The sequence below is a fragment of the Pseudophryne corroboree genome, chromosome 6 (genome assembly GCF_028390025.1).
Source record: "Pseudophryne corroboree isolate aPseCor3 chromosome 6, aPseCor3.hap2, whole genome shotgun sequence".
NCBI classification, from domain to species: Eukaryota; Metazoa; Chordata; class Amphibia; order Anura; family Myobatrachidae; genus Pseudophryne; species Pseudophryne corroboree.
In genome coordinates, this window is record NC_086449.1 from 680,588,441 (window position 1) to 680,611,669 (window position 23,229).

The 23,229-nt window shown below is 48.8% G+C and overlaps 1 protein-coding gene across 2 annotated transcripts in view; it reads right to left on the reverse strand.

The window, feature by feature from the left end:
* SLIT3 (slit guidance ligand 3) overlaps window positions 1–23,229 on the reverse strand; it is a 1,129,203-nt gene that overhangs the window by 965,328 nt on the left and 140,646 nt on the right. For both annotated transcript variants that reach the window (XM_063928289.1, XM_063928288.1), the window contains exon 2: window positions 22,925–22,996. In XM_063928289.1, the coding sequence (XP_063784359.1) occupies window positions 22,925–22,996 (72 nt within the window). The remainder of the gene's footprint in view (window positions 1–22,924; window positions 22,997–23,229) is intronic.

Here is a 23,229-nt window from a genome sequence, read left to right on the forward strand (position 1 = left end):
ATAACCCACCCAAATCTAACTCTCTCTGCACATGTTATATCTGCCTCCCCTGCAGTGCACATGGTTTTGCCCAATTGCTATAAAAAATCCTGCTGCGATCAACTTGGAATTACCCCCATTATACAGGAAACAACAGCGCAACCCGTTGCCCAACACCCCACACAGACCCTAGAGAGCCCTTTGGAGTGACATTGAGGAGCGGGACCAAGCACACAGCAGCACAATGTGTGAAAATAAGTGTATGTAAAATCAGAGCAGCGGTGTTACCGCTGACGTGCTCCCCCCTGTCTATGACCCCCTGGTACCAGTTCAGACAGTCTTTAACAGCGTGGGTCCTGGAGGAGCAGCGTGCATGCACGATGATGATCCGCAGCAGCAGGAAAATGGCGCCTTCCCGACGCTGGTCCTGCTCCGGGAAGCCCCGCCCTTTGCAATGGCGCGCGGTTCCTGACAAGATTATACTGGCCACAAGTGTAAAACACCTCAGAAAATAAGAATTTACTTACCGATAATTCTATTTCTCGTAGTCCGTAGTGGATGCTGGGAACTCCGTAAGGACCATGGGGAATAGCGGCTCCGCAGGAGACTGGGCACATCTAAAGAAAGCTTTAGGACTATCTGGTGTGCACTGGCTCCTCCCCCTATGACCCTCCTCCAAGCCTCAGTTAGGATACTGTGACCGGACGAGCGTACACAATAAGGAAGGATTTTGAATCCCGGGTAAGACTCATACCAGCCACACCAATCACACCGTACAACTTGTGATATGAAACCCAGTTAACAGCATGATAACAGAGGAGCCTCTGAATAGATGGCTCACAACAAGAACCCGATTAGTTAACAATAACTATGTACAAGTATTGCAGACAATCCGCACTTGGGATGGGCGCCCAGCATCCACTACGGACTACGAGAAATAGAATTATCGGTAAGTAAATTCTTATTTTCTCTGACGTCCTAGTGGATGCTGGGAACTCCGTAAGGACCATGGGGATTATACCAAAGCTCCCAAACGGGCGGGAGAGTGCGGATGACTCTGCAGCACCGAATGAGAGAACTCCAGGTCCTCCTCAGCCAGGGTATCAAACTTGTAGAATTTTGCAAACGTGTTTGCCCCTGACCAAGTAGCTGCTCGGCAAAGTTGTAAAGCCGAGACCCCTCGGGCAGCCGCCCAAGATGAGCCCACCGTCCTTGTGTATTGGGCTTTTATTGATTTAGGCTGCGGTAATCCTACCGCAGAATGCGCCAGCTGAATAGTGCTACAAATCCAGCGCGCAATAGACTGTTTAGAAGCAGGAGCACCCAGCTTGTTGGGTGCCATCAGGATAAACAGCGAGTCAGTTTTCCTGACTCCAGCCGTCCTGGAAAAATAAAATTTTCAGGGCCCTGACTACGCCCAGCAACTTGGAACCCTCCAAGTCCCCAGTAGCCGCAGGCACCACAATAGGTTGGCTCAAGTGAAAACCTGAGACCACCTTCGGGAGAAACTGAGGACGAGTCCTCAACTCTGCCCTATCCATACAGAAAATCAGATAAGGCCTTTTACATGACAAAGCCGCCAATTCTGACACACGCCTGGCCAATGCCAAGGCCAACAGCATGACCACTTTCCACGCGAGATACTTTAGCTCCATGGTTTTAAGTGGCTCAACCAATGCGACTTTAGGAAATCCAACACCACGTTGAGATCCAAAAAGTGCCACAGGAGGCACAAAAATAAGAATTTACTTACCGATAATTCTATTTCTCGTAGTCCGTAGTGGATGCTGGGGACTCCGTCAGGACCATGGGGAATAGCGGCTCCGCAGGAGACAGGGCACAAAAATAAAGCTTTAGGATTAGGTGGTGTGTACTGGCTCCTCCCCCTATGACCCTCCTCCAAGCCTCAGTTAGGATACTGTGCCCGGACGAGCGTACACAATAAGGAAGGATATTGAATCCCGGGTAAGACTCATACCAGCCACACCAATCACACCGTATAACTTGTGATCTGAACCCAGTTAACAGTATGACAAACGTAGGAGCCTCTGAACAGACGGCTCACAACAATAACAACCCGAATTTGTTTGTAACAATAACTATGTACAAGTATTGCAGACAATCCGCACTTGGGATGGGCGCCCAGCATCCACTACGGACTACGAGAAATAGAATTATCGGTAAGTAAATTCTTATTTTCTCTAACGTCCTAAGTGGATGCTGGGGACTCCGTCAGGACCATGGGGATTATACCAAAGCTCCCAAACGGGCGGGAGAGTGCGGATGACTCTGCAGCACCGAATGAGAGAACTCAAGGTCCTCCTCAGCCAGGGTATCAAATTTGTAGAATTTTGCAAACGTGTTTGCCCCTGACCAAGTAGCAGCTCGGCAGAGTTGTAATGCCGAGACCCCCCGGGCAGCCGCCCAGGATGAGCCCACTTTCCTTGTGGAATGGGCCTTGACAGATTTAGGTTGTGGCAAGCCTGCCACAGAATGTGCAAGTTGAATTGTGCTACAAATCCAACGAGCAATCGTCTGCTTAGAAGCAGGAGCACCCATCTTGTTGGGTGCATACAATATAAACAGTGAGTCAGACTTTCTGACTCCCGCCGTTCTTGAAATATATATTTTCAATGCCCGGACCACGTCCAACAACTTGGAATCCTCCAAATCGTTAGTAGCCGCAGGCACCACAATAGGCTGGTTCAGGTGAAACGCTGACACCACCTTAGGCAGAAAATGATGACGCGTCCGCAGTTCTGCCCTGTCCGTATGGAAAATCAGATATGGGCTCTTATATGATAAAGCCGCCAATTCTGATACTCTCCTGGCTGAAGCCAGGGCCAGTAGCATGGTTACTTTCCATGTAAGATACTTCAACTCCACCGATTTGAGCGGTTCAAACCAATGGGATTTGAGAAAATCCAAGACTACATTAAGATCCCACGGTGCCACTGGGGGCACAACCGGGGGCTGTATATGTAGTACTCCTTTTACAAAAGTCTGGACTTCAGGAACTGAAGCCAATTCTTTCTGGAAGAAAATCGACAGGGCCGAAATTTGAACCTTAATGGACCCCAATTTGAGGCCCATAGACAATCCTGTTTGCAGGAAATGTAGGAATCGACCCAGTTGAAATTCCTCCGTGGGGGCCTTCCTGGCCTCACACCACGCAACATATTTTCTCCAAATGCGGTGATAATGTTGTGCAGTCACCTCCTTCCTGGCTTTTACCAGTGTAGGAATGACCTCTTCCGGAATGCCTTTTTCCCTTAGAATTCGGCGTTCAACCGCCATGCCGTCAAACACAGTCGCGGTAAGTCTTGGAATAGACACGGTCCCTGCTGAAGCAGGTCCCGTCTTAGAGGTAGAGGCCACGGATCCTCCGTGAGCATCTCTTGAAGTTCCGGGTACCAAGTTCTTCTTGACCAATCCGGAGCCACTAGTATCGTTCTTACTCCCTTTTGCCGTATAATTCTCAGTACTTTTGGTATGAGAGGCAGAGGAGGGAACACATACACTGACTGGAACACTCACGGTGTTACCAGAGCGTCCACAGCTATTGCCTGAGGGTCTCTTGACCTGGCGCAATACCTGTCCAGTTTTTTGTTGAGGCGGAACGCCATCATATCCACCATTGGTTTTTCCCAACGGTTCACAATCATGTGGAAGACTTCTGGATGAAGTCCCCACTCTCCCGGGTGTAGATCGTGTCTGCTGAGGAAGTCTGCTTCCCAGTTGTCCACTCCCGGAATGAATACTGCTGACAGTGCTATCACATGATCTTCCGCCCAGCGAAGAATCCTTGCAGCTTCTGCCATTGCTGTCCTGCTTCTTGTGCCGCCCTGTCTGTTTACGTGGGCGACTGCCGTGATGTTGTCTGACTGGATCAACACCGGCTGACCCTGAAGCAGGGGTTTTGCCAGACTTAGAGCATTGTAAATCGCTCTTAGCTCCAGTATATTTATGTGAAGAGACATCTCCAGGCTTGACCACACTCCCTGGAAGTTTCTTCCCTGTGTGACCGCTCCCCAGCCTCTCAGACTGGCATCCGTGGTCACCAGGACCCAGTCCTGTATGCCGAATCTGCGGCCCTCTAACAGATGAGCACTCTGCAACCACCACAGAAGAGACACCCTTGTCCGTGGCGATAAGGTTATCCGCTGATGCATCTGCAGATGTGATCCGGACCATTTGTCCAGCAGATCCCACTGAAAAGTTCGTGCGTGGAATCTGCCGAATGGAATCGCTTCGTAAGAAGCCACCATCTTTCCCAGGACTCTTGTGCATTGATGCACAGACACTTTCCCTGGTTTTAGGAGGTTCCTGACAAGTTCGGATAACTCCCTGGCTTTCTCCTCCGGAAGAAACACCTTTTTCTGAACCGTGTCCAGAATCATTCCCAGGAACAGCAGACGTGTCGTCGGGGTCAACTGAGATTTTGGAAAATTCAGAATCCACCCGTGTTGTTGCAGCACTAGTCGGGTTAGTGCTACTCCGTCCTCCAGCTGTTCTCTGGACCTTGCCCTTATCAGGAGATCGTCCAAGTAAGGGATAATTAATACGCCTCTTCTTCGCAGAAGAATCATCATTTCGGCCATTACCTTGGTAAAGACCCGAGGTGCCGTGGACAATCCAAACGGCAGCGTCTGAAACTGATAATGACAGTTTTGCACCACGAACCTGAGGTACCCTTGATGTGAAGGGCAAATTGGGACATGCAGGTAAGCATCCTTTATGTCCAGGGACACCATAAAGTCCCCTTCTTCCAGATTCGCTATCACTGCTCTGAGTGACTCCATCTTGAACTTGAATTTTTGTATGTACAGGTTCAAAGATTTCAGATTTAGAATAGGTCTTACCGAGCCGTCCGGCTTCGGTACCACAAATAGCGTGGAGTAATACCCCTTTCCCTGTTGTAGGAGGGGTACCTTGACTATCACCTGCTGAGAAAACAGCTTGTGAATGGCTTCCAATACCGTCGCCCTGTCTGAGGGAGACGTTGGCAAAGCAGACTTTAGGAACCTGCGAGGGGGAGACTTCTCGAATTCCAACCTGTAACCCTGAGATACTACCTGCAGGATCCAGGGGTCCACCTGTGAGCAAGCCCACTGTGCGCTGAAATTCTTGAGTCGACCCCCCACCGCTCCTGAGTCCGCTTGTAAGGCCCCAGCGTCATGCTGAGGGCTTTGCAGAACCCTGAGAGGGCTTCTGTTCCTGGGCAGGGGCTGCTTGCTGCCCTCTCTTACCCCTTCCTCTGCCCCGAGGCAGATATGACTGTCCTTTTGTCCGCTTGTTCTTATAGGACCGAAAGGACTGCGGCTGAAAAGACGGTGTCTTTTTCTGTTGGGAGGGGGTCTGAGGTAAAAAGGTGGATTTTCCGGCAGTTGCCGTGGCCACCAGATCCGATAGACCGACGCCAAATAATTCCTCCCCTTTATACGGCAACACTTCCATATGTCGTTTGGAATCCGCATCACCTGACCACTGTCGCGTCCATAAACTCCTTCTGGCAGATATGGACATCGCATTTACTCTCGATGCCAGAGTGCAAATATCTCTCTGAGCATCTCGCATATAAAGGAAAGCATCCTTTAATTGCTCTATAGTCAATAAAATACTGTCCCTATCCAGGGTATCAATATTTTCAGTCAGGGAATCCAACCAGACGACCCCAGCACTGCACATCCAGGCTGAGGCGATGGCTGGTCGCAGTATAACACCAGTATGTGTGTATATACTTTTTAGGGTAGTTTCCAGTCTCCTATCAGCTGGATCCCTGAGGGCGGCCGTATCAGGAGACGGTAACGCCACTTGTTTTGATAAGCGTGTGAGCGCCTTATCCACCCTAGGGGGTGTTTCCCAGCGCGCCCTAACCTCTGGCGGGAAAGGGTATAATGCTAATAACTTTTTTGAAATTAGCACTTTTCTATCTGGGTTAACCCACGCTTCATCACATACATCATTTAATTCCTCTGATTCAGGAAAAACTACAGGTAGTTTTTTCACCCCCCACATAATACCCCTTTTTGTGGTACTTGCAGTATCAGAAATATGCAAAGCCTCCTTCATTGCCGTGATCATATAACGTGTGGCCCTACTTGAAAATACGTTTGTTTCATCACCGTCGACACTAGATTCAGTGTCTGTGTCTGGGTCTGTGTCGACCGACTGAGGTAAAGGGCGCTTTACAGCCCCTGACGGTGTCTGAGACGCCTGGGCAGGTACTAACTGGTTTGCCGGCCGTCTCATGTCGTCAACTGATTTTTGTAATGTGCTGACATTATCACGTATTCCATAAACAAAGCCATCCATTCCGGTGTCGACTCCCTGGGGGGTGACATCACCATTATCGGCAATTGCTCTGCCTCCACACCAACATCGTCCTCATACATGTCGACACACACGTACCGACACACAGCAGACACACAGGGAATGCTCTTATCGAAGACAGGACCCCACTAGCCCTTTGGGGAGACAGAGGGAGAGTTTGCCAGCACACACCCAAGCGCTATAATATATATGGGAACAACCTTATATAAGTGTTGTTCCTTATAGCAGCTTAAATATATCAAAATATCGCCAAAAAATGCCCCCCCTCTCTGAGAGTCCTGGGAGCCTTCCTCACAGCGGAGCTGAGCAGGAAAATGGCGCTGTGTGCTGAGGAGAATAAGCCACGCCCCCTATTTCGGCGGGCTTTTCTCCCGGAGTTTTAGATATCTGGCATGGGTTAAATACATACATATAGCCTCAATGGCTATATGTGATGTATTCTTTTGCCATAAAGGTATTAAATATTGCTGCCCAGGGCGCCCCCAGCAGCGCCCTGCACCCTCCGTGACCGCTTGGTGTGAAGTGTGTGACAACAATGGCGCACAGCTGCAGTGCTGTGCGCTACCTTCATGAAGACTGAAGAGCCTTCTGCCGCCTGTTTCCGGACCTTCAATCTTCAGCATCTGTAAGGGGGGTCGGCGGCGCGGCTCCGGGACGAACCCCAGGGTGAGACCTGTGTTCCGACTCCCTCTGGAGCTAATGGTGTCCAGTAGCCTAAGAATCCAATCCATCCTGCACGCAAGTGAGTTGAAATTCTCTCCCCTAAGTCCCTCGATGCAGTGAGCCTGTTGCCAGCAGGACTCACTGAAAATAAAAAACCTAAAAACTTTTTCTAAGCAGCTCTTTAGGAGAGCCACCTAGATTGCACCCTGCTCGGACGGGCACAAAAACCTAACTGAGGCTTGGAGGAGGGTCATAGGGGGAGGAGCCAGTACACACCACCTAATCCTAAAGCTTTATTTTTGTGCCCTGTCTCCTGCGGAGCCGCTATTCCCCATGGTCCTGACGGAGTCCCCAGCATCCACTTAGGACGTTAGAGAAAGGAGGCTGAATATGTAGTACTCCTTTAACCAAAGTCTGAACTTCAGGCAGTGAAGCCAGTTCTTTCTGGAAGAAAATCGACAGAGCCGAAATCTGGACCTTGATGGACCCCAATTTGAGGCCCAAACGTCACCCCTGCTTGCAGGAAGTGCAGGAATCGACATAGTTGAAATTCCTCAGTCGGGGCCTTTATGGCTTCCCACCAAGCAACAAATTTTCGCCAAACGCGGCGATAATGTCTTGCGGTGACATCCTTCCTGGCTATGATCAGGGTAGGGATGACTTCCTTCGGAATACCCTTTTCCTTTAGGATCCGGTGTTCTACCGCCATGCCGTCAAACGCAGCCGCGGTAAGTCTTGGAACAGACAGGGTCCCTGCTGCAGCAGGTCTTGTCTGAGCGGCAGAGGCCAAGGGTCCTCTGCCAGCATCTCTTGAAGTTCCGGGTACCAAGCTCTTCATGGCCAATCCGGAACCCCGAGTATGGTTTTCATTCCTCGCCTTCTTATTATTCTCAGTACCTTGGGTATGAGAGGTAGAGGAGGAGACACATAAACCGACTGGTACACCCACGGTGTCACTAGAGCGTCCCCAGCGATCGCCTGAGGGTCCCTTGACCTGGCGCAATATCTTTTCAACTTCTTGTTGAGGCGGGACGCCATCATGTCCACCCGTGGTCATTCCCAACGGTTTACCCGCATTTGGAAAACTTCTGGATGAAGTCCCCATTCTCCTGGGTGTAGGTCGCCCATCGGAGAATCCTTGTGGCTTCTGCCATCGCCATCCTGCTTCTTGTGCCGCCCTGTCTGTTTACATGGGCGACCGCCGTGATGTCGTCTGATTGGATCAGTACCGGCTGGTTCTGAATAGTGATGAGCGGATTCGGTTTTACTCGGTTTTACTCGGTTCTCAAAACCGAATCTTATTGGCTATCCAAAACACGTGACATCAGTGAGCCAATAAGATTCGGTTTTGAGAACCGAGTAAAACCGAGTAAAACCGAATCCGCTCATCACTAGTTCTGAAGCAGGGGCCTTGCTTGGCTTAGGGCATTGTAAATGGCTCTTAGCTGCAGAATATTTATGTGAAGCGAAATCTCCTTGGAAATTTCTTCCCTGTGTGACTGCACCCCAGCCCCGAAGGCTGGCATCCGTGGTCACCAGGACCCAGTCCTGTATTCCGAATCTGCGGCCCACTAGTAGATGAGCCCTCTGCAGCCACCACAGCAGCGACACCCTGTTTCTTGCTGACAGGGTTATCCGCTGTTGTATCTGTACATGGGACCCGGACCATTAGTCCCACAGGTCCCACTGGAACGTCCTTGCGTGGAGTCTTCCGAATGGAATTATGCTTCGTACGAAGCTACCATTTTTCCCAGGACTCGTGTGCATTGATGTACCGACACCTGTCCTGGTTTTAGGATGTCTCTGACTAGAGATGACAACTCCTCGGCTTTTTCCACTGGAAGAAACACTCTTTACTGGTCTGCGTTCAGAAACATTCCCAGGAACAGAAGACGTGTCGTCGGGACCAGCTGTGACTTTGGAATATTGAGAATCCAGTCGTGCTGTTGTAGCACTTCCCGAGAGAGTGCTACCCCCACTACCAACTGTTCTTTGGACCTCGCCTTCATCAGGAGATAATCCAAGTACGGGATAATAAAAACTTCCTTCTTGCGAAGGAGTATCATCACTTCGGCCATTACCTAGGTAAAGACCTTCGGTGCCGTGGACAACTCCAACGGCCGCGTCTGGAACTGATAGTGACAGTCCTGTACCACATATCTGAGGTACTCCTGGTGAGGGGGGTAAATGGGGACATGCAGGTACGCATCCTTGATGTCCAGCGAGACCCTGTAATCCCCCTCGTCCAGGCTCGTAATAACCGCCCTGAGCGATTCCATCTTGAACTTGAATCTTCTGATATAAAAGTTAAAGTATTTTAATTTCAAGATGGGTCTCACCGAACCGTTGCGGTACCACAACCACTGTGGAATAGTAACCCCTTCCTTGCTGAAGGAGGGGCACCTTGACAATCACTTGTTGTGATTATAGTGTTGAATATCCACCAACACCATCTCCCTGGCAGAGGGAGGTGCCGGTAAGGCAGATTTTAGGAAACGGCGGGGGGAAGAACGTCTCGAACTCCAGCCTGTACCCCTGAGATACTACTTGAAGGACCCAGGGATCCATGTGAGAGAGCCCACTGTCCGCTGAAATATCTGAGACGGGCCCCCACCGTACCCGGGTCCGCCTGAGCAGCCCCAGCACCATGCTTTGGACCTACCGGACGCAGGGAGGACTTCTGCTCTTGGGAACTAGCTGTGTGTTGCAGCTTTTTCCTCTATCTTTGCCTCTCGGCAGAAAGGATGAGCCTCTAGCCCTCTTGCTTTTCTGGGGCCGAAAGGACTGTACTTGATGATACGGTGCTTTCTTTTGTTGTGGGGTAGCCTGTGGCAACAAAATTAATTTCCCAGCAGTAGCTGTGGAAACGAGGTCTGAAAAACTATCCCCAAACAGTTTTACCCCCTTATAGGGCAACTTCCATGTGCCGATTCGAGTCGGCATCGCCTGACCATTGCCAAGTCCATAACCCCCGTCTGGCGGCAATGGACCTAGCGCTTATTTTTGATGCCAGCCGGCAAATATCCCTCTGTGCATCACGCATGTATAAGACCACGTCTTTTATATGCTCTATTTTCAGCAAAATATTGTCCCTATCCATAGTTATTTTCCGACAGGGAATCTGACCACGCAGCGGGAGCACTGCACATCCATGCCGAAGCAAGGGCTGGTCGCAATATAATGCCCTAGTGTGTGACCATATCTTATAGGGTAACCTCCTGCTTTCTATCAGCAGGTTCCTTCAGGGCGGCCGTACCCGGAGACAGTAGTGCCACCTTTTCTGATAAGCGTGTAAGCGCTGTATCTACCCTATGGGGTGTTTCCCCGCGTGACCTATCCTCTGGCGGGAAAGGGTACGCTGCCAATAACAGTTGTAGAAATTATCAATTTCTTACCGGGGGAAGACCACTCTTCCTCACACACCTCATTTAATTTCTCAGATGCAGGAAAAACTACTAATAGTTTTCTCTCACCAAACACAATACCCTTTTATGTGGTACCTGGGGTATAATCATGTAATACATTTTTCATTGCCTCAATCCTGTAACGGGTGGACCTATTTGGAGGGTACACCAGTCTCATCGATGTCGACACTGGAGTCAGTATCCGTGTCGACATCTGTGTCTGTTATCTGAGGTAGCGGGCGGTTTTAGAGCCCCCCATGACATTTGAGACGCTGGAACAGGCACAAGCTGAGTAGCCGGCTGTTCCGTGTCGTCGACCTTTTATGTAAGGAGTTGACACTTTCACGTAATCCTTCCATAAGTTCAACCACACCGGTGTCGACCCCGCAGGGGGTGACAACATATTTACAGGCACCCGTTCCCCTCCACCTCATTATCCTCCACATACCTGTCGACACAGCCGTACCGACACACAGCACACACACAGGGAATGCTCTGATAGAGGACAGGACCCCACAAAGCCCTTTGGGGAGACAGAGGGAGAGTATGCCAGCACACACCAGGGCGCTATATATCACAGGGATAGCACCTATAAAAAAGTGTTTTCCCTTATAGCTGCATATATATTGTATACTGCGCCTAAATTGTGCCCCCCCCCCTCTCTTTTTAACCCTTTCTGTAGTGTATTAACTGCAGGGGAGAGCCAGGGAGCTTCCCTCCAACGGAGCTGTGAGGGAAAAATGGCGCCAGTGTGCTGAAGGAGATAGCTCCGCCCCTTTTTCGCTGACTTTTCTCCCGCATTTTTATGGAATCTGGCAGGGGTTAATATACATCCATATAGCCCTGGGGGTTATATGTGATGTATTTTTGCCAGCCAAGGTGTTTATATTGCTGCTCAGGGCGCCCCCCCCCCCCCAGCGCCCTGCACCCTCAGTGACCGGAGTGTGTGGTGTGCATGAGGAGCAATGGCGCACAGCTGCAGTGCTGTGCGCTATCTTGGTGTTGGTGAAGACTGATGTCTTCTGCCGCCGATTTTCCGGACCTCTTCTTGCTTCTGGCTCTGTAAGGGGGCCGGCGGCGCGGCTCTGGGACCGGACTCCGAGGCTGGGCCTGTGTTCGGTCCCTCTGGAGCTAATGGTGTCCAGTAGCCTAAGAAGCCCAAGCTGGCTGCAAGCAGGCAGGTTCGCTTCTTCTCCCCTTAGTCCCTCGATGCAGTGAGCCTGTTGCCAGCAGGTCTCACTGAAAATAAAAAACCTAAAACTAACTTTTTCTAAGAAGCTCAGGAGAGCCTCCTAGATTGCACCCTGCTCGGTCGGGCACAAAAATCTAACTGAGGCTTGGAGGAGGGTCATAGGGGGAGGAGCCAGTGCACACCAGATAGTCCTAAAGCTTTCTTTTGATGTGCCCAGTCTCCTGCGGAGCCGCTATTCCCCATGGTCCTTACGGAGTTCCCAGCATCCACTAGGACGTCAGAGAAATGTCATTTACAGTCCACACAAAGCCTTAGATGACAGTGAGCACTTGTGGGCAATAGCCCTGAGCCAGTTACGTCCGCGGCAGGCACCCGCAGCTCCGGGCCAGTGACCGCCACGTGACATGCCCCCAAACTGCACCGGGGACCCACTAGCTGGGACCCCAGTGTAACACTCACCGCACCTGGTCTTCGGCATCTGTTAGAGGGTGGCGGCTAGCTGCTGGCGTGGTCACACATACTGACAATGAGTAATCAGCACCTCAGGAGCTCAGTGTCCTGTCAGCTGGGATTACAACCATTAACCCTCAGGTGGTTGGTTCGGTTCCCCCTCTAAGTCCCACGAAGCAGATTGTCTGCCAAGCAGAGCTACCTGAAAATAATAAACTAAATTAAATTTAAAGGAAAAACCTCTGGAGCTCCTTGGGCACATTTTTCTAAACCGAGTCTGGTAGGAGGGGCATAGAGGGGAGGAGCCAGCACACACATACAAAAAGTTTTAAAGTGTCAGGCTCCAGTGGACCCGATCTATACCCCATGGTACTAATGTACAAGACCCCAGTATCCACAAGGACGTAAGAGAAAATACAAAATGACAAAATGTTCATCCGGAATTTAGCTCTAATGGGTTTTTTTCCAACAATTTTCATTGAAGCACATAAATGAAAGGACAGGCAACATACAGGTACTGTACATAGGTACAACACTATGCAAAACAAGGTAGAGCAGAGGTTCCCAAACGCAGTCTTCATGGCACCCTAACTGTCCGGGTTTTAAGTATATCCCCGCTTGAGCACGGCTGATTTAATTAGTATCTTAGTCAATTTCATTATACCACCTGTGCTCAAGCATGGATATCCTTAACCCCTGTTTGTTTGTTTGTTTGTTTGGAGTGTTTAACACTCCAACTCCTGGCGCAAATAGATATCAATTAATTAATTAATTATACATCAGCTGCATACACTGAGGGTTGGCAAAATCCCCCATAGATATAGAAACAAAAGATATATAGAGGTATACAGGTGTCTGCTTGTACCCAATTCAGCACACATGGAACTCGCTAATAAATTTTAAATAAAATAAATTTATTGACACACAGACATAAAACTAATAAAACCAATTAATATGCTCAGGCACACTGATAGAACATTAAAAAATAATTGCTGCTTGTAATTGAAATGGAGACAATGTAGCTTGTATAATACCACATAGACCTGTCTGGTCTATTGAGTGAATAAATAAATTGCAACAGTTGCTAAAGCCTTTGGTGAAAACTGTATCTCCGGTCCTCTATGCTACTGGCGTCCCAGTGCAGAGGAATGCTGCTATGTATAATTACCCGACCTGCGGGAGTGTTCAGTCTTGCAGCACAGAGATTCACGGAGGTGTCTTCACAGCGTCTGCCGCCGGCACTATCACGGTGCAGATGTCTGTCCTGGCGGGCGGGTACAGACGCTCTGGATGTTGCTGACCTGGCGTACCGGTGTGGAAGCTCCAGGGGCTGCTCCAAGGTTAACCGCTAAGTGCTGAATCCGCACTCAATAGACCAGACGGGTCTGTGTGGTATTATACAAGCTACATTGTCTCCATTTCAATTACAAGCAGCAATTAATTTTTAATGTTCTATCAGTGTGCCTGAGCATATTAATTGGTTTTATTAGTTTTATGTCTGTGTGTCAATAAATGTATTTTAAATTTATTAGCGAGTTCCATGTGTGCTGAATTGGGTACAAGCAGACACCTCTATATTTTTGGTTAATTTAAATATAAATATCTATACATCAAGCGCAATACACTCTCTATATATCTTTTGTATCCTTAACCCCTGGACTGTTACGGTGCCTTGAGACCCAAGTTTGGGAACCAGTGTAGTAGAGAAATACCAATAAGAGCATGAGCTAAGCAAAAGGAATCCATCCTAGATATGTAAAACATTAGGGCAACTATATCATAGGAAATGCATGCAGTGGCTAAAATACAATAATCAATACTATTTTCTAATACCCCTTTTACTCAAAAATGCCGGGTCTCACCTGGGATTTTGTATATGGGTCCAACTTAGTTGCAACCTGGTTGAGACCCATTTCAGAGTGACAGCTGGACCCGGCAATACGCCACTGGACACGTGAGCAGCCCCGGCACTTTGGAGATGTGTCGTCTCTTCTTATGTTTCCTGGTACCACCCTGCAAGCTAACCGAGTTGGATTTCCAGGTCACTGGACCCGGGTTAACCCTTTTTCCACTGAGCCGCTCTCGGGTTATCACGGCAATAATAAGAATTTACTCACCGGTAATTCTATTTCTTGTAGTCCGTAGTGGATGCTGGGAACTCCGTAAGGACCATGGGGAATAGACGGGCTCCGCAGGAGACTGGGCACTCTAAAGAAAAGATTAGGTACTATCTGGTGTGCACTGGCTCCTCCCTCTATGCCCCTCCTCCAGACCTCAGTTAGGGAAACTCGAAACTGTGCCCGGAAGAGCTGACATTACAAGGAAAGGATTTTTGGAATCCAGGGTAAGACTCATACCAGCCACACCAATCACACCGTACAACTTGTGATAACCTTACCCAGTTAACAGTATGAACAACAACTGAGCCTCACTCAACGGATGGCTCATAACAATAACCCTTATTTAAGCAATAACTATATACACGTATTGCAGAAAGTCCGCACTTGGGACGGGCGCCCAGCATCCACTACGGACTACGAGAAATAGAATTACCGGTGAGTAAATTCTTATTTTCTCTGACGTCCTAGTGGATGCTGGGAACTCCGTAAGGACCATGGGGATTATACCAAAGCTCCCAAACGGGCGGGAGAGTGCGGATGACTCTGCAGCACCGAATGAGCAAACACAAGGTCCTCCTCAGCCAGGGTATCAAACTTGTAGAACTTTGCAAAGGTGTTTGAACCCGACCATGTAGCCGCTCGGCAAAGCTGTAAAGCCGAGACCCCTCGGGCAGCCGCACAAGAAGAGCCCACTTTCCTTGTGGAATGGGCTTTCACTGATTTTGGATGCGGCAATCCAGCCGCAGAATGAGCCAGCTGAATCGTGCTACAGATCCAGCGAGCAATAGTTTGCTTTGAAGCAGGAGCACCCAGCTTGTTGGGTGCATGCAGGATAAACAGCGAGTCAGTCTTCCTGACTCCAGCCGTTCTGGAAACATATATTTTCAAAGCCCTGACTACGTCCAGCAACTTGGAGTCCTCCAAGTCCCGAGTAGCCACAGGCACCACAATAGGTTGGTTCAAATGAAACGATGATACCACCTTTGGGAGAAATTGGGGACGAGTCCTCAATTCTGCCCTGTCCATATGGAAGATCAGATATGGGCTTTTACATGACAAAGCCGCCAATTCCGACACACGCCTAGCCGATGCTAAGGCCAACAGCATGACCACTTTCCACGTGAGATACTTTAGTTCCACGGTCTTAAGTGGCTCAAACCAGTGGGATTTCAGGAAATCCAACACAACGTTAAGATCCCAGGGTGCCACTGGTGGCACAAAAGGGGGCTGAATATGCAGCACTCCCTTAACAAACCTCTGAACCTCAGGCAGTGAAGCCAGTTCTTTTTCAAAGAAAATGGATAGGGCCGAAATCTGGACCTTTATGGACCCCAATTTTAGGCCCATAGTCACCCCTGACTGTAGGAAGTGCAGGAATCGACCCAGCTGGAATTCCTCTGTAGGTGCCGTCCTGGCCTCACACCAAGCAACAAATTTTCGCCATATACGGTGATAATGCTTTGCTGTCACGTCCTTCCTAGCCTTTATCAGCATAGGAATAACTTCATCCGGAATGCCTTTTTCCGCTAGGATCCGGCGTTCAACCGCCATGCCGTCAAACGCAGCCACGGTAAGTCTTGGAACAGACAGGGCCCTTGTTGCAGCAGGTCCTGTCTGAGAGGCAGAGGCCATGGGTCCTCTGTGCGCATTTCTTGCAGTTCCGGGTACCAAGTCCTTCTTGGCCAATCCGGAACAATGAGTATTGTTCTTATTCCTCTCTTTCTTACTATTCTCAGTACCTTGGGTATGAGAGGAAGAGGAGGAAACACATATACCGGACTGGTACACCCACGGTGTCACTAGGGCGTCCACAGCTATCGCCTGAGGGTCCCTTGACCTGGCGCAATATCTTTTTAGCTTTTTGTTGAGGCGGGACGCCATCATGTCCACCTGTGGCAGTTCCCATCGCTTTGCAATCTGTGTGAAGACTTCTTGATGAAGTCCCCACTCTCCCGGGTGGAGGTCGTGTCTGCTGAGGAAGTCTGCTTCACAGTTGTCCACTCCCGGAATGAACACTGCTGACAGTGCTTGCACGTGATTCTCCGCCCACCGAAGAATCTTTGTGGCTTCCGCCATTGCCATCCTGCTTCTTGTGCCGCCCTGGCGGTTTACATGGGCGACCGCCGTGATGTTGTCTGACTGAATCAGCACTGGCCGGTTTCGAAACAGGGGCTCTGCTTGACTCAGGGCATTGTAAATGGCCCTTAGTTCCAGTATATTTATGTGTAGAGAAGTCTCCAGACTTGACCGCAGCCCTTGGAAGTTTCTTCCCTGAGTGACTGCCCCCCATCCTCGGAGGCTTGCATCCGTGGTCACCAGGACCTAGTCCTGTATGCCGAACCTGCGGCCCTCGAGAAGGTGAGCACTCTGCAGCCACCACAGAAGAGACACCCTGGCCCTTGGGGACAGGGTGATCAGCCGATGCATCTGAAGATGCGATCCGGACCACTTGTCCAACAGATCCCACTGAAAGATCCTTGCATGGAACCTGCCGAACGGAATGGCTTCGTATGAAGCCACCATCTTTCCCAGGACTCGCGTGCAGTGATGCACCGATACCTGTTTTGGTTTCAGGAGGTCCCTGACAAAGATGCTAATTCCTGGGCCTTCTCCACCGGGAGAAACACCTTCTTCTGTTCTGTGTCCAGAATCATGCCCAGGAAAAGCAGACGCGTCGTAGGAATCAGCTGCGACTTTGGAACATTCAGAATCCAGCCGTGCTGTTGCAACACTTCCTGAGAGAGTGCTACGCTGATCAACAACTGCTCTCTGGACCTCGCCTTTATGAGGAGATCGTCCAAGTACGGGATAACTATAACTCCCTTCTTCCGAAGGAGTATCATCATTTCGGCCATTACCTTGGTAAATATCCTCGGTGCCGTGGACAGGCCAAACGGCAACGTCTGGAACTGGTAATGACAGTCCTGTACCACAAACCTGAGGTACTCCTGGTGAAGTGGGTAAATGGGGACATGCAAGTAAGCATCCTTGATGTCCAGCGACACCTGAATTTCTTTATATAAGTGTTCAAGGATTTTAAACTCAGAATGGGTCTCACCGAACCGTCCGGTTTCGGTACCACAAACATTGTGGAATAGTAACCCCTTCCCTGTTGAAGGAGGGGGACCCTGATAATCACTTGCTGGAGGTACAGCTTGTGAATTGCCGCCAGTACTACCTCCCTTTCCATGGGAAAGCTGGCAAGGCTGATTTGAGGTAACGGCGGGGGGGAGTCGCTTCGAATTCCAGCTTGTATCCCTGAGATATAATTTGTACAGCCCAGAGATCCACCTGTGAGCGAACCCACTGGTTGCTGAAGTTTCAGAGACGCGCCCCCACCGCACCTGGCTCCGCCTGTGGAGCCCCAACGTCATGCGGTGGACTTAGTGGAAGCAGGGGAGGACTTTTGTTCCTGGGAACTGGCTGCCTGGTGCAGCTTCTTACCTCTACCCCTGCCTCTGGCAAGAAAGGATGCGCCCCTGACCCTCTTGCCTTTCTGAGAACGAAAGGACTGCATTTGATAATATGGTGCTTTCTTAGGCTGTGAGGAAACCTGAGGCAAGAAAGTCGACTTTCCAGCTGTCGCTGTGGACACGAGGTCCGATAGACCGTCCCCAAACAATTCCTCACCCTTATAAGGCAAAACCTCCATGTGTTTTTTAGAATCAGCATCTCCTGTCCATTGCCGAGTCCATAAGACCCTCCTGGCAGAAATGGACATAGCATTAATTCTAGAGCCCAGCAGGCAAATGTCCCTCTGAGCATCCCGCATATATAAGACAACGTCTTTTATATGGCCCAGGGTTAGCAAAACAGTATCCCTGTTGAGGGAATCTATGTCGTCTGACAGAGTATCTGTCCATGCTGCTACAGCACTACACATCCAGGCTGAAGCAATAGCAGGTCTCAGTAGAGTACCAGAGTGTGTATACACTGACTTCAGGATAGCTTCCTGCTTTATATCTGCAGGCTCCTTAAGGGCGGCCGTATCCTGAGACGGCAGGGCCACCTTTTTAGATAAGCGTGTCAGCGCCTTGTCCACCCTAGGGGATGTTTCCCAACGTAACCTGTCCGTTGGCGGGAAAGGGTACGCCATCAGTAACCTCTTAGAAATCACTAGTTTCTTATCAGGGGAACCCCACGCTTCTTCACATAATTCATTTAATTCATCAGATGGGGGAAAAGTCACTGGCTGCTTTTTCTCCCCAAACATATAAACCTTCTTGGTATTAACAGGGTTAATCTCAGAAATGTGTAATACATCTTTCATTGCAATAATCATGTATCGGATGGCCTTGGTCATTTTAGACTGTAAATGTGCCTCATCATCGTCGACACTGGAGTCGGACTCCGTGTCAACATCTGTGTCAACCATATGAGATAGAGGGCGTTTATGAGCCCCTGACGGTTTCTGAGTCGCCTGGGCAGGCGCGGGCTGAGACCCCGGCTGTCCCAAGGCTGCAGCGTCATCAAACCTTTTATGTAAGGAGCTTACATTGTCGTTTAAGACCTTCCACATATCCATCCAATCAGGTGTCGGCCCCGACGGGGGCGACACCACACTTATCTGCCCTTGCTCCGCCTCCACGTAACCCTCCTCATCAAACATGTCGACACAGCCGTACCGACACACCACACACACACACAGGGAATGCTCAGACTGAGGACAGGACCCCACAAAGTCCTTTGGGGAGACAGAGAGAGAGTATGCCAGCACACACCACAGCGCTATATAACACAGGGATTTTCACTTATAATAAGTGATTACCCAATAGCTGCCTTATATTTTATTTGCGCCTAAATTTATGTGCCCCCCCCTCTCTTTTTTACCCTTCTTGTACCTGGATACTGCAGGGGAGAGCCTGGGGAGCTGCTTCCAGCGGAGCTGTGAAGAGAAAATGGCGCTGGTGTGCTGAGGAAGAAGGCCCCGCCCCCTCAGTGGCGGGCTTCTGTCCCGCTTTCTGTGTAAAAAAATGGCGGGGGTTTTTACATATATACAGTGCCAGACTGTATATATGTATTTTTATTGCCAAAAGGTACTTCAATTGCTGCCCAGGGCGCCCCCAGCGCCCTGCACCCTACAGTGACCGGAGTGTGCAAGTGTGCTGGGAGCAATGGCGTACAGCTGCGGTGCTGTGCGCTACCTTAAATGAAGACAGGAGTCTTCTGCCGCCGATTTCGTCGTCTTCAAGCTTCTGTTCTTCTGGCTCTGCGAGGGTGACGGCGGCGCGGCTCCGGGAACGGACGATCGAGGACAGGTGCCTGTGTTCGAACCCTCTGGAGCTAATGGTGTCCAGTAGCCTAAGAAGCACAAGCTAGCTGCAAGCAGGTAGGTTTGCTTCTCTCCCCTTAGTCCCACGTAGCAGTGAGTCTGTTGCCAGCAGAAGCTCACTGAAAATAAAAAACCTAATAAATACTTTCTTTACTAGTAGGCTCAGGAGAGCCCACTAGGAGCACCCAGCTCTGACCGGGCACAGATTGTAACTGAGGTCTGGAGGAGGGGCATAGAGGGAGGAGCCAGTGCACACCAGATAGTACCTAATCTTTTCTTTAGAGTGCCCAGTCTCCTGCGGAGCCCGTCTATTCCCCATGGTCCTTACGGAGTTCCCAGCATCCACTAGGACGTCAGAGAAAACCTGGGTTTTAGCGGCAGTGAAAAAGGGGTATAAGAGGAATAGGTTCAGGAATGGCGGATCTGGGGTTAAACTACTAAAAAATGTTTACATAGATAGTATTTAGAAAAGAAGGCCTTCAAAAAGGACATTAAAATATATTTTAATGCCGTTCATGTTATGTCGTAGTTAATGGTTCAGGAACAGCATTCCTGCTAAAAAGTAGCACTGATAATGGCAGACAGTCCTATACAGATGTGTCCCCATGCATCATGCCTCAATATGCCTCGTAGCGAGAAGTGCCTGGCATGAGTGAGCCAACAGGTCCCGTGCACCTCGGTTAGCGTTGGGCGCTGTTTGTTTGTTTTTGGGCAGTGCTAAAGTAAAACTTGGTAAATTCATTTTGAATTCTGTTCTTCACAAGTGCACTGGAAGAAAAATGTAAATTCTGCCAGGCACAGTCAGTTGTTATAACCTATAGCAAAAATGTCAGGGTGGAGATCAGCACATGGACCCTCATCGCCCCTCATAACAGCCACTACTGGCAGATCTGCAATTGCACACTGACGTTTTATTTGTGTTCAGAACTCACAACATTTACACACACCAAATTGGGAGAAAATAGGCCCTTACCCCCAGTTTGCCCAAACCCACCTCACCCACAAACGCCATCTTTTGATCCAAACTCTTATGTTGTATTCAAATCAAGGCTGTCCTGCCAATCAGTGCTGTCACAAAAAAATCAGATGGGAGGTATATGGATCCCTGTTTATCTGGAGAGCACTTTTAAATCGCTGACATGTGGAATGTTGCAGCAAACCGATAAACCACCAAGTAATTCATACTGCGAACATAATTCTGTCCCTCAGTCAGCTATAAGTTTAACAGATATGATGATTCTACAGATGGAATTTTCCCATGTGAACTACATTATCTCATATATAAATGGAGAATTCGAAGCATGTTAGTGGTCACAGAGGAGTTGTGTGATCATTTAAGAGCAAAAGGATGTAGACTCAGTAGTTTTATATGTTTCACAAAAATCGCGTTTACTATTGGATAATTCACAGTGGGTGATGCATTATTCCATATAAAAAGGACAACTGAACTGATGCCATCAACACTCTCGGATTTAAGCGGCGACATGAAAATTTAGTTATACTAGTCTCTACATACAGATTTGTCCTCCTACATCATTGCTGCAGTCACGTTAAAACAGCCCTTCTAATCATGCCATGCCGTGACTTGAAAGCGACAAACGTCCTTATGTGCAACTTATTTTTTGTTTAAATGTATCGAAGTCAAATCGCTTTGCGAATTGGATGCACAAGCTCATGCTGATTAAAATGATATGAGGCATGCCTATATTCTGTGTGTGACTGCAGCTGTATGTGCATATGAAATGCTATGTTACAGTATATTTCTTGAAATCACTGTAACATAGCATTTCATATGCAGATACAACCCCAGATACAAACAGAATATAGCCTTGCCACATATCATTTTAATCAGCATGAGCTACTTGTGTCCTATTTGCATAGTGATGTGAATAAGATGCATTTTCTGCAAAAAAAAAAAAAAAAAAAAGATACCTGATGTTGGCAGAGCTGCCCAGGAGCTGGAGCTGCCAGCCGACTCATGCCAGGCGTCTCGCGGTGCATGCCATATTGAGGCTAGATGTATGAAGACACATCTGTGTATTAACACCTAATGGGCGGGATGTACTAATAGACATCGCCGCCGATCGTCACAACGCTAATCGCATACAGTATCCCTGACATGCACAGAATGACGGGGCCGGCCACCGGGCATGCTGGGAGGGATCCGATCAGATCCCTCACACCAGCGCTGCAGAGAGAAGCCCTTGGGCTTCCATGGTGCCCTCTGCGGAGCTGATCTGGCATCCAGGGCTTTGTATATTAGGAAAATGCAGAAAAAAGGGGGTTTACCACATTTTCCGCTTTAGGCGGGATGTACTAATAGACATCGCGGCCCATTGTCACGATGCTAATCACATATGTACTAACATATGTGATTAGCATTGCGAAGGATAGCTCTTCCGATAAGAGCTGTCCTTCACGATCTCCGATGGCTCCCTGACTTCCGGGTTTCTGCCCCAAGAGTCATTCTGCGCATGTGCAGAATGGCAGGGCATGCTGCATAGGATCTGATCTGTTCCCTCACACCAGTGCTGCGGAGAGAAGCACATAGGCTTCTATGGAGTATCGCCTGCAAAAGCTGGAGATCCCCTCCGCAGCACTGACCCCACGGCCAGGGCTTTGTACATTGGGAAAATGCGGTAAACTGGGGTTTACCGCATTTTCCGCTTAGTACATCCCGCCCTTTGTGTATTAGATTCACAAAATTCATGTATTCGCTTTGCTGACTTTTGATATCTGTATTCATAGTCCATTTCCATCCTCAGACGTCAGTGATTACTGGACGTACAGAAAGTTCAGCAGAGTTGTCTGAAACATGATTTGTCAGAATAAATCAACTAGATTCAGAGCAACAGTGAGGGGTATGGGTCGTTGGGTCGACGCAACTTAGGTTGACAGTCATTAGGTCAACCACTATTGGTCGACAGGATTACTAGGTCGACATGTACTAGGTCTACAGGTCAAAAGGTTGACATGAGTAAAGTGATGGGGACCCCAATTAGTGCACCGTGTTCGCTAGCCATGCTTCAGGCAAGGTGCCTCGCTGCGTTCGGCACAGGTTACCGTTCCCAATTGTAGTCCGCGTGGATCGTAAAGTATGAAAAAGTCCAAAAAATATTTTAAAAAATGTGAAAAACGAATGACCATGTCGACCTAGTGACCCTGTCGACCTAATGCATGTCGAACTAAGTTGTGTCGACCTAATGACCGTATCCCAGAGTGAGTCTTGATCCTAATCACTGTAAATCTGATAGACATTACTTTCCCAAGGGATGTGCCGGTTTACCATCTCAAGAGATATATAACACTAGGCACAGGTTCGTGAGCTCATGCATATTAACTAAAACCACAATGCCATAACAGAGCTGCTGAGTTTTAGGGATGCAGAGGTCCATTATAGTACTGAGGTCACCACCTGTAGACGGGTTGAGTACTAAAACCCCTGTAAACGACATTACAGCATAGTTAAATGTTACATTATCAATTGATATTTCAGTTTGAAAATACTTACAGCACACGAAGATTTTTCATGCCAACAAAATCCGTCTTTGTAATCCTTGTTATATTATTTTTATCCAAGTCCCTGAAATAAATAAAGACATAAATAAATATAAACCTCTGCATTTTGACATAAAATAATTATTGAGAAATCACTTAAATGTATAAGCTCCAAATAAGTGATGATACTGGAATCATGCAGTATTGTAGCATACACAACGTACATTTTAGGTAGCATGGTTTGGGTAATGGTTAGCATTACTGCCTCACCGTACTGAGGTATTGGGCTTAATTCTCACTATGGCCCTAACTGCGTGG